The 12,786-nt window shown below is 44.6% G+C and overlaps 1 protein-coding gene across 1 annotated transcript; it reads left to right on the top strand.

The window, feature by feature from the left end:
- Window positions 1-6,850: 6,850 nt before the first annotated feature.
- Window positions 6,851-8,553, top strand: LOC120704354 (homeobox-leucine zipper protein HOX18-like). The gene is made up of 3 exons (XM_039988710.1): window positions 6,851-7,512; window positions 7,684-7,763; window positions 7,894-8,553. Exons 1-3 carry the CDS (start codon window positions 7,147-7,149, stop codon window positions 8,141-8,143), a joined length of 696 nt encoding a protein of 231 aa, XP_039844644.1. The 5' UTR covers window positions 6,851-7,146; the 3' UTR covers window positions 8,144-8,553.
- Window positions 8,554-12,786: the final 4,233 nt, after the last annotated feature.

The following is a 12,786-nucleotide window of genomic DNA, read 5'->3' on the forward strand; positions in this document are numbered from 1 at the left end:
TCTGTACCCCCTCTTGATTTTTTCCTTTTCAGCATCTAATTGCGTAGGATTACATGTAAATCTCGTAGATTCCTCACACCTTTGATCTATGAAGGAATCGAGTGGATCTGTTTGTCCTCGCTTCCGTTCTGCTGGGTTGAATTCTTGCCTGCTGCTATGGTAAAACCATGAGTGCCCCCTTCTCGTAACCCCTCTGCATGGTTCCAATGAATTTCTGTTTAACTATAAGAATGCTATAGTGTTATATATCTGAGCACTTGCCCATGCTTGTGATGATATTTTGTTATATTTGAGCACTTGCCCATGACAATGATATTATTTCTGTTTATATGATGTGCTATTGTCCATGTCAATGATGATTGTTATGTTAATTCTAAGCACATGTCCATGCCAATGATATTTGTTTCTATTAAGTTCAGCACTTGTCCATGCCTATAATGCTACTGTTGGTAGTCTGATAACTTATCCATGCCACTGATTTTTATTTATGTTCATCCGAACACTTGGCCATGTCATTTTTTTTATTTTGCTGTCAGCCCTTGTCCATGCCTATGGTGCTACTTTTGTTTAATTATTTGGCTGAAAATAGCACTTGTCGAGACTTCTCGTTGCTAACTATAACTTAGTGACTGAAAATAGCTGCTGCAGTCTACTTAGATGGGTAACATAACTTGAGTTACATGAAGGAAAGGAATCACCCCCTAATACTCTCTCTGATGTGCCTTTTTTATTACAATATGCTATGTTACTTCAATTGATATTGGTTTTCAGGTCCAGCCGCCCTGGATAAAAAGGTCAAATTCAACCTTGACATATTAAGCAAATTCGGTATGATCCTTACTGAAAATGATATGTTTTCTCTTGTTGTTGTGACTGCTTCATGTTCAAATTTCGTTTGCTATACTGTATTGCAATTCAGACTTCATTGTATCTGTTGATTTCATATATTTTACTAGTGACTTATGCTAAGTTTGAACTTGGCTTCCTTTATTACATGTTCAAAATCCACCGAGGCAAAAAGAGAAATGGTTGATGAATATCACTAGCCTAAGTTGCACACTCTTACGAGATTTCTCTGTTCCTCTGCACAGCAACAAGTTGCATACTCTTAAGCACTTATATTACATTTGTTCTCTTAATTTCAGAAAAAACTGGAGAATTAGAACAGAAGCCATGGAACAGAATTAGAACCGAAGAAAATCGAGAGTTCTCTGTTCTTTTTTGTTCAGCACGGCAACAAGTTGCTAATAAAAATTCTTGCTGGATGAAAACTTGTACTTGATGTGTTGGAAGAAAGACTTTGTATTTGATGTAATACTGGATGAAAAGTTGTTGTATTTGATGTGATGCCTGTTCTGTTTAATTTTTGGAAATGAGATCCATGGGTTGGAATTGGAATCCTAAAATGTGCTGAAAAAACCATTGAAATTGTTGTACTAGATTTTTTTTATGGGCTGTGGGCTGGAAATGTGGTGACACCATCATCCATGTAGGCAGCCACGTCATCATCCACGGAGGCAGATACGCTATTGTCCATGTAGGCAGCCACATAAGCAGCCACAGTCCTGTCATCGTCTACGTAGGCAGCCACGTCATCATCCATGTGGCGGCTATCTATGACGTTTATTTTCGTCATAGAAAATGGGTTTGGGTTGAGCTTTGGGGGCCAGGGGCATTCTATGACGGTTTCGAAACGTCATGGATCAAACAATCTATGACGAAAATTTAAGGAACGTCACGAGGTGTGATCTGTGACGCTCAATACATGACGCTATTTGAGATCGTCATAGATACTGCTTTATGACGGTATTTTAGTGATCTGTGACGAAATTTAATCGTCATGGATCAACAGATTTTTTGTAGCGGCTTCCGGCGGCTGCTTAGGCGGCGGCGAGACCATGGAGCAGGGCTCGGGGGGAGGGGGGGAGACGGCGGCGCTCGGGGGAGCGGAGTTCGGCCCGAGCTGCCCCTAGCACGTGGGGGACAGTTTCCCTTCCCAACATAAGAAGCACTCTGTTGTGTTCTTCCTCGATTTACTTTTGTATAGGTGTTACGATTTGAATAGGTCAAACGTTAGAATTTGAATTTTTAATTGCCAGTCAAATTATTTATGTGCATGCATGCTTAGCGTAAAAAGTCATATCGATAGATTCACAACTCAAGATCTTGTGACGCCACGACACTGATTTTTTTTTGTAGTAACAGTCAATACACGGCACAGCTTCTGAATGATCCGAAACTTTTCCAAATCCTAATAATACGCCTTTAAAAAATTATTATAGAGAAGTAACGCAAATCACGAATTTCACGAATTTTTTTTTACAAAGAATTTCACTGAACAGGAAAGTCAAACGATGGAATTTGACAGTACTTCTGGTTTTCTCAAGGAGGAAAGGACGGTTGGGTCAGCACGTGTACCTGCAGCGTAGGTTGTTTTTTCCCTGTGTACGGTCGCTACAAAAGTAAACGATTAGCAAATCTCATCATAACACAAGAAAAGTTTGTCCCAGACTAGCTAGAAAACGTCTCCCTATCAACTTTAAACTTTGGACCCCGTTTAAAAAAAACCTATGGCTTCTTCTTCCTCCTCCTCCCGGTCTTCGGACTTCGGCAGACAGCTATTGGAGGCCGCGCTCGGCCGGGCAGCGGCCGCGACGACGGCCGGACGAAGCCGGCACGCGTGCGACGCGACGATTTCCACCGGCGGCGTCACCCAACAATCTAGCTACAGTGCACGCGTGAGATCGAGGCGGCGGCGGGTCCAAGGTACCACGGCGGGGACACGGACGGATCGGAGAACGCCAACCGCCGACTCCCGCAGGCGCCGTGCATCCGAGACGACGAGCCACGACTTCCTCGTCGGCGATGGATACCAGGTGAGAGTCACTGACATGCAGGCCAGGTGCAGTGATGTCCTTGTCGCCCGGTCGCTCACTCCAACGGAGGTCGAGCTTCCCAGAAGAAGGAATGGAATGGAAGCATAGGTTTCTTGTGAGCTCTGCTGCTCGTCCGTCTTCCTCGCGCGTGCATGCAGGTGCAGCTCTGCGCTCTGATTGACCGTGGTCCAGCCAGATTTAATTTTGCCGGTCAGTGAAAATGACCAGTGCAGACATCCATGCTTACGTGGACATGCCGGCAATGAGTCAAAATCCTGCACTGATTAGTGCCCGATTAGCATTATTATAAGCCGGTTGTTGGCACGATCAGGCAGTAGCTAGGATCGGTTCTTGGCGTCTCTGTCTCAGTTCCAGCCCAGAAGGAACAAGCAAGTCGATCCAAAGCTGCCGCGTCTGGAACGATGTGTCTGAACCTTCTGGGAAGGACGACACTGAATGCAGACGAGGCAACCTAGTACCTGAAATCTGATGGGTTGGTGTGCGTGGTTACTCTGTCTCAGAAAAAAGAAACATTAATTTGTGAAAAGCAAAATGGTAGTAGCAGGTCAAATGAAGACCGTTTCAGGCGAAGGCTGGTTCCTAGCATCCTATCCTAGGAGATGACCTGAAAACAGTAGGAGTTGAACTCTTCTGACTTGAAAAGCTTAGGAGTTGAATTCTTGTGATTGAACAAACGATACTTCATGCTAATCGATTGCTTTTTGTTAACACGTGTTAAATGATAGATAATTCTAAACATCTAATACTAATAAAAAACAATATAGAGAGAGTCCCCTTTATTTGTTTCTTGCGGACTTCATAATCATATTATTACTAGGGAGAAAAAAAAACTAGAACATATGTATCCCTTGGACAGCAGATTCAACTCTGCAAGCCGCATTAGTATTTCATCCAGAACCGCAATCCGGTTTCCGCTATCAAATCGAAACACGCCTTATTTCTTTCACCATATTTATTGAAAAGTTTTGCCATAGTCACATGATCACTCTGTCCAATCCTTCCTCTCTTTTTTGTCCACAAAGATGGAAAGAGATTCGCAGTGAATATTATCAGAAGAGAGAACACAGAATCTCAAGAAACAGAAACAGCAATCCTTTGCCCAATTCAGTTGGTGCACAGTGATTTATGTGAAAGGCCAGGTTGAAGACCTGAGCCAGACTGGAAGAAAAGAAGCTGCAGCTGAACCAAAGAAGACCTTGTCGGCAGAGCATTTATTTAGTGGCTGGCTGGCTCATTGGTTCGACGACGACTGAAACTTACGCATCAAAGGGTTGAAACAGGCGACCCATGTCGTCCTTTTGAACGAATCAGTCCAACAAAAAGAAAACATTATCATGCGAAACAGTGAAGAACATGGCACGAATCCGTCCAAAACAGCATATATTTGTCACCGGAAATAATTAGAGCGTTCGCACTGCGTGATCTGCGTCGCCCTATACGCTCAGTTCTGAAGCTTCTGCGGCAAGGTTAAACCCCTCCTTTTTGACCGCTTCAATTTTTCGAGCAAATGATGGGGAGACCTCAACCACCTCCTCCCAAACAGTACGTAAGAACACGATCAGGTTTTGGTAGGATGAGACTTCACCCTGATTTAGCTGCTGGTAACTCATCAACTACAGAGGGATTAAAATCGGTTTGGTAACCCTCTGACCTGTGAGAAAAAAGTTACTGCCCTGAGGAGATCATTGCAGAGACTTTTGTTTTCGCAGTCGAGGGTTGTACGTTCCAGTTGTTTTTGGCTTGCGTGATCGATTTGGGGGTGTACGTGTGCGTATGCGTGTCACTACTGATCATACATTTTCAGCAAATGCGGCACATCTGCGCCGCCGGACATGGACTGGTGTGTGCTAGCGAACGATGCAGAGCTCACTGAACCTGGTTCACCAAACCGGTGGGAACCAGTCCGGTTTGACCGGTTACCGGTCAAACTGGTCCGGCCTTGTTCCGGTTTGGGCCGGTACCAAACCGCCCAAATTCAAAATTTAAATTTAAATTTAAAAAATGAAAAATTCCCAAAAAATTCCTCAAAATACTTCAAGCTGCGACAAATCTAATGGTGTCAAATTTTCTCAAAAATTCGTTCATTTAATATAGTTTGCGGGGATTTGAAGTTAAATAAAAAAAATGTGCATATAAAAGTATACAAATACAATATAAAAGTAGTACAAAAGAGGGTTGGAGGGTTCATTTAGGCTAAAATATGTTATACAAACATTTATTTAATATACTTTGCGGGCATTTGAATTTAAACCAAAAAAGAAAAAATTTGAATATGACCGGTTACCAGTCAAACCGATCGGTAAGCCGTTCGGAACCGGTTGAACATGCGATTTTGAATTTAATTTTGAATTTGACCGGTTTCCACTGATTTTCGGTCAAACCGGTCCGATAAACCACTACCGGACCGCGCCGGTTTGACCGGACCGGTCGGTTTACTTAACCCTGCGCTGAACTCGTTTGGTTCCATGAACCATCTATATACGGACAAGGACGAGTACACAGTAGTAGTACAAATGTCCTAGCTAGGAATATAGGATAAGTGTGGAGTGATTGGGTTCAATCGTTTCTTTCTGAGTTGTATGCTCTGAACCCGGACTTTGATCCATTTTCCATACTCTTTATAGATGCGTTTGTGCCCGTGTGTAACCAACTAACATGGATTAGTGTTCGTCGCTTGTGACTAGGAACTCTATCATGCATCTGAATCCGTGCCACTATCTGATCGTCTCCAAGGCCAGCGACGTGACTAGAGGACATAGGTGTTGCAGTTTGACCATATTCTTAGCAGCCTGCCGTGTTTTCCATAGTACATTCAGATAAGGCCAACTAGGTGGATGCTCTAAGAAAATAGAGAGATCCTAGAAATTTTGAAACAAAAAGAAACATCCAGCCATCAATCCGATAAATCTAATTATAATAGCTATTGGATTTATTATCTTTTTTATTACTCACCTCTGTTGTTATAAAAATAGACTAAAGTAACCCCTTGAATATGTAACTAAATTACCCACCTTTGCCATTAGAAAAAAAAATCTAAAGTAACCCCTAATCTTCATGTAAATTACCCACACATATCATTATAAAAATAGTGCAAATAACCCCCTATATTTGCATATAAACTATCCAATTATATCATTATTAAAGTTAAAGTAATCCCTAAATCTGAATCTAATTTATATAGTTATAATAAAATATTAAAGTGCACCAATATAAAATTTTAAATTACTATTTCTACCATTATTAATATATTATTATGTTATATTTATATAAAATACTACCCACAATGTATGTCACCATATATCCATATGTGATGAAAGAGATAAGAATATCAATTCACAAACAAATGGTTCAATTAAATATAAATCAAACATACATGGAGAGATGCAAAATGAAATCTTTCGCAACTAGATAATGATAAATATGTATTTTAGACCATGTGTTCGAATATTTAATAGAAAAAACAAGGTTTAAGATAGATAATTATAATTATTAGATATAAGCCTTATTTTATATCAATTCTAGTATGTGTTAGAATATTTAACTAGTTTTATATTTTAGTTCATGTTAAAATAGGATAACCTATAGTAACCTAGCTAGTATATGTATTTTGTTCAAAACTATTACTAGACTGCTTGCTATATATCTGCTGTGTTTTTCAAGACCCCCTTTCGTTGCTAGGCACTCATTTTCCCAGAGGTAAAAAAAGGAGGGGGATATAATCAGAGAGGGATTTTATCTTTACGGTAGTCTACGGTTGAATAATGAGCGCCCAATTATTCAGTGAGCCTCTTAAATTGTCGTCGGTTTCAGGAACCATCGATGCTTGCATCCGATTCGCGGGAGACCGGAAAACGGCCCTCCTGGTCTCGATCAACCGGTTGCCTTCCTCGCGTCTCATCGATGTCACTCCATCTCGCTCCCCGTTCAAATAAAACGTCCTCTCCTTGTAATTGGAATTAACCTCTGCGTGTTCTTGTCGTCTTCAATTCGCACACGAAACTGACCTTGTCCTGCCATTGTTTCCCGGGCATGAGCAGTATGTAGTCGCCTGGCGCCTGCTGCCTACACCTATAAAGCAACGCCAAACCTTCATACGCCGGCTACTTACTAAACTACTCCCTAATCCTTACCTTCTTTCTCTCCATTGCGAACCGCTTCCTCTTCATCGGAGTGATCTATACTAGGCTAGGTTGCTAGCAGCTAGGTCGTCTCTGTGCAGTGAACTAGCTAGTCTCGATTGGACACCACCATGTATAGCGCTAGTGCCATGGAGGCCGCCGAGGATTTCGGGAAATCATGGCTCGGCCTAGGGATAGGCGGCGGCGATCTGAAGCGGAGCCACGGCGAGCGGAGGTCGTCGGCGGCGGTGCGGCTCGACTTGCTGTTCCCGCAGCAGAGCGTCAAGGAAGAAGCTGCGGTGGGCACCAAGGCAGAGAAGGGTGCTCGGAAGAGGTTGAAGATCACCGATGACGGCGACGGCCGCCGGTCTCTCGAGTCGAGCCCGAGCGACGACGGTGGCGACGGCTGCGCAGGCACGAGGAAGAAGCTCCGGCTCACCAAGGAGCAGTCGACCCTGCTCGAGGACACCTTCCGCGCCCACAACATACTTTCCCACGTAAGCATGTGCTCTACCTCGTATCAGTTTCAGTTCCTCTAGTGGCATGAACATGAACAAGTGTCTGTAGAATGAACATCATGTCGGACTACTAGCTAGAAATCACTAACTATATTCTTCAAGTCTCTAAGCTGAGTGTCTGATGAAAAGATTTTTTTTGGCGTTTGGCAGGCTCAGAAGCACGAGCTCGCGCACCAGGTGAATCTAAGCGCGAGACAGGTGGAAGTGTGGTTCCAAAACAGGAGGGCAAGGTATGTGCCAGCATATACTACTGTAAAAGGACAAGCTGCATCTGCTGCTGATACCTTTTTTTTTCTTGACATTTCTAACACGTACGTGCATGCTCTGAACTTGCGATCGTGTGTTCTGCAAATCTTTCAGAACAAAGTTGAAGCAGACGGAGGTGGACTGCGAGATCCTGAAGCGATGCTGCGAGAGCCTCACCGGCGAGAACCAGCGGCTGAAGCACGAGCTCTTGCAGCTGCAGCGGTCGGCGGCGGCCGGGCTCTGCGTGCAGTTCCCGCGGCGGGCCCCGGCGACGGCTACCATCTGCCCGTCCTGCGAGAAGGTCACCGTGACGACGAGCGGCGGCGAGACAAGCAACAAGAGCTCCAGCAGCTATTCCTCCTGATGAGCGAGATCGAGGCCGAAGCGTAGTGTGCTTCATCTATCTTGGTTTAGTTTGATGAGATGGTTAAATTTCGAGGTTTCATGTGAGTTTGTGTAGATAAAGTGTGCGTGCATGCTAATAACTTTGGTGGCTTACACACAGTATAGTATAGCTTTAGGGATGCTTGTGGTCTGCAAAATTCTGCATGCAGAACATATATGCATGCAAGCTTTGTGCAATAGAGAGGTGACAAAATATAGTTGTAATACATGATCATCAGTCATGAACTGATTTGAGTTTAGGATAAACTCAAAGATCATGTAGCACCAGCTAATGTAGCCACACACCAATTTCTTCTTAATTTGTTATGTTTGCTATGTTTGTTTCATTGCACATAGCAACACTATATTATTATACAGCAATTTTGATTTCTTGTAGTATTTATTATCTTTTTCCATATTGCCGTCTTTGTTATGCCCTTTATTAATTACTCCTGCTGAGAGATATTTCCTGTGTGTACTTCTGAAGTACGGTTACCCCTCACGAGTCAACTGTTTTTACCTGTTGCCATCACCCATATGTTTCGTAAGCAGCAACCAGTTTTTGTTGTCCACCACCTATACTGGTTTCTTTTGAGAGGATCAAATAATTCCAACCATGGTGAAGAAAATGATAAGAAAAAAAAGACATGATGAGAAAATCATAGCACTTTTGACTGGACTAGCTAGCTAGGGGGGCTGCTTGCATTGATTGGTACCCTGGCCACCATGTCTAACAAAAAATGATGTTGCTTCCCTTCTTCTCTGGCGGAGTGATAGATGGTTTGACATAAATGTAACTACTTTGTGCTTTGCATTCTCTTCTTTTTTTTCCTTTCTCAAATAGTACTGCAAAAACGTCCCATGTTAATACAATTCTTTAGGCGGGCTTCTTGCCACATATTAATTGTTGCAATCTTATGTTTGTTGAGAGGCTGGAAAAAACCATATACATGCATGGAAATATTTTTTTTCATCAACTAGAATGCATTATACAAGCAGAATACTTCATTCCCAGCCAAATTCAACTGAACCCTTCACAAAGTAACCATCCCGCCTGGCCACCTGGCCCAGAGAAAGAGATTACCAACAGCGCGGCCGGTGTGACATAGGAATCCTTGTGTCACAAAGACCAGTAGATTTATGAAATTTGTGACACACCATGAATAAACTTTATGAATACCTGTTATGAAGACCAGTAGATTTATAGCTGGAAGGTTGGCCTAGAACTAAGTTTACACACCATGAATAAACTTTATGAATATAGATAGGCTTGTGTTTATTATTTAATCTGTTGGGCTTCCTGTTATGGACCACAATTTTCTGGACTCATGGGCCCACTTTCAACTTATGGTAATGATGTCGATAACCAGCTATATATAAACTTTTTCTTTCCACTCCAACCGTTTCAAATTGTAGATCGTTTTCGTATATCTAGATATATTATTTTTGCTATGTAACCTACAGTTTAGAACGGAGGGATTTAAAAAAAAAGCTCTCATATTTGGTGCGTGGAACCATGGCGTGACCGCGTGAGGCCGCTCCATATCTGAAGCTGCTGTAAATTTACTCGCAGAGTTCGTGGAACTCGGCAAATTAAAATGATGGTGTCATAGTCTCGGAAGAAGGGTAAACTAGCTTTTCGGTAGAATGATCGACCGCAACGGATGTTGGGAGCACTTAGGATTCTGAAAATGTCACGTCGTACTGACGAACAGCCACTGAAGGAAATGGAACGAAAACAAATGGGCATGAACAAGCTGCCTATCCAATTCCAATCGACGTATACGCACTCCACAAAGTGCAGGGAAGGGGTTAGGCATGTGGAGTTTGTGCGTCTGTCGTTGCTGCTGCCGACTAGATCTTTTCCACGTAGGAGTGTTGGCAGATGCATGACAACGAAAGAGGACCGAACAAACTCCAGAATCAGCAGGTCAGATAGCTAAGTACTCTCTAGTTTACAACGTGCACACCGGCGCAGTGAGATGCTGCAGCTCTCTGTTCTTGTGACTGACAGAACAAGGTCACAGTAACTCTGTTGGGGCGGCCATGGCGTCGGATCGATGAGATGAAGCGATGCGTACGTTATCAAGAATCGAGAGGAAGCCGGGCGCAGCAGAGGGACAGGACGACGGCAGGCCGCACGTACAGTACAACTCAGACGATTGTTCGCTAGTCCGAGCGATGCAGCGGACAGATGGCCACAAGCGCAACGCTCCAGCACGTGAAACTTTCCCCGGAGAGACGGGCCCGCTCCCTGACAGGATATCGCCGGCGGCGTGCCGACAGCGCTGTGGCAGCGACGGCGTCGTTCTGGCCGGCGGCGAAGGCGGAAGCGACAGGTTAGGTCACGCGCGGCGACAACCAACCAAACTAGCTAGCTCCAATGTGTGAAGCAACACTAGCTTTGGTTAGTTCAAGGCTGTTCGCTGGATGCTGGTTGATGCGTGCTGTCTCTGCTGGAGGGCTAGCTCCGATCCTGCTGCCAATCATGCGCTATGGAGTGTAGATGCTAATAAGCAGGTTCAGAAATCAAATCAGAATAAGGGCGGCTTGGGTTTGTTGTAGGAGATCGAAGGCCGTACGTACTGACTAAGCGTCTATGTGTTGGTTCTTAGTTGGTAACATTGGCTTCAGCTTCTTCCATTAGCAAGTGTGCTCGCTCAAGTCTGCCGCAGGAAACTTCAGAGAAGCTAGGTTCACGGCACGACCGAATGCGTCTCTTTCCGAGTCATGACGAGTCGAAAGGTGCTACTCTCTCCGTGTTTCAAATTAGAGCCTGTTTGATTTTTTTGACACTAAATTTGACTATTCATTTTATTCAAAAAAATTATGCAAATATAGTCAAATTTATACTATTTTTAAAGAATTTGTATTGATAAAGCAAGTCACACAAAAAAATGTTCAAATTTGAGGTTTAAAAAGTCCAACGACCTATAATTTGGAACAGAGGGAGTAGCTTCAAGATGTAGCGTGTGGTTAGTCGGTCGAAAAGGGAAGGCAAAACAAAACGCATCACCAACTTGGGGATGGATGCTGCTCTTGGATTTCAGGCGAGCCACGAACGCGTGCGGGTACACGTACATGTGTTCCAATTATTGGCGCCTTGGCTGGACAAAAGCATAGGTAAGGTGCCAGGTATTATTTTCCGGTCATGTGCCTGTCGTTTGCATGCATGTTGTACTCACGAAAAAGTGGCTTTAAGGATGGCTAAGATCTAGTCAGAAGATTCTTCCGCTGGATCGCAACAAAACAACCCTGCCTCCCTTTACACTTTGTGCTCGTTCGCTCAGCTATCCACGCCTAGCTACACACAGCGATAGTGTGTGAGTTCCTCTCAAAGCTTCAGAACGCGCCAAATGAGTTTTTTTTTTTTGAAAAGCTTGGCAGGAGAACTGCCGATTCACTGCTCGACGCGAGGCAACTTGAGTCACCGCTCGACACGCCAAAAGAGTCACTGCTCGACACGAGGCCACATCGGCACTCCCGTATCATCGTCAGTTATCAACGCGAATAATATTGTAACAAAAGTGGACGTGGAGCGTGGCGTCGGGACGCAACAAAAATGACAGTAGTAACGGTCGTACCGTTGCATTTTACCGCAGACCATCGGCCGCAAATTGATATTGGAGGTTGCTAGTCCGAGAGGGCTCTCGGGATAGGAACAGATTAAGAGTCCTCTATTCTTTCTATTCTTTTTTATCCACTTAGCTAGCCGACCTCCGCCTCCGCCTCCGCCTCCCGCTGTCGATCCAGCCACGAGTCCACGACTCCGCTCCTGCGCCCGCTTCCCTTCTCGCCGGCATCGTCTCCAATGCTGGCGAGCACCACCCTTACTCCTCCCACCCCTCCATCCGCTCATGTCCGCCTCCGACTCCGACCTTCCCCTCGCCGGCATCACATCCAACGCCGACGACTGCTCCTCCATTGCCCCAACAACTGCTCCCTAGTTCGATCTAAGCGTGACAGTAGCTACCGCTGAATTCCCCCATCATTAGCCCCGCCCAACCACCGCCCTCCACCACCCGCCCAGTGGCGCCATCGCTGCTGGCCTCACTGCCCACAGTCCGAAACCACCGCCGAGCTTGCCGCCGCCACCAACTATCCCTCTGTACCTGTCGGTGATGGAACCTCGCCCCCATCATCTCTCGTAGTGCATCTCGGAAACCCTAAATCCCTAATCCTACCGGCCTCCACCGCCCCCACGGCTGGCTGCGACTCGCCGCCGACCGCTTCGGCCACCTCTCGCCCGCTCGTCGCCAAGAAGAAGGTCAACATGCTGGGGTCGCTAGCCATCGCTGGAATTGTTTCTTTTCCTCCCCTTTATTACTTTCTTCTTGCATTAAAGTTAGCCCAGTCTTAATGGGAGTTTCGTGGAGGGTTTCATAACATTAAATACTATCACTTTTGCTGACATGGCAAGGAGAGAGAAGGATGAAGTTTCATGGAATGTGAGGAGAGTTTCATCACCATGAAACTCATCTGTCACAGTTACCTAGTTCTTAGTCCAGGTAACTGTGTCCGTGAAACTCCCACTGAGATTGGCGTTACTTACTCATGTATGCTCTAAAGTAACAAGAGAGCTCTCCATTTACCTTTATATCTTTTTTTAGAATAATCTATTAT

This window comes from Panicum virgatum, chromosome 4K, assembly GCF_016808335.1.
Source record: "Panicum virgatum strain AP13 chromosome 4K, P.virgatum_v5, whole genome shotgun sequence".
Taxonomy (NCBI): domain Eukaryota; kingdom Viridiplantae; phylum Streptophyta; class Magnoliopsida; order Poales; family Poaceae; genus Panicum; species Panicum virgatum.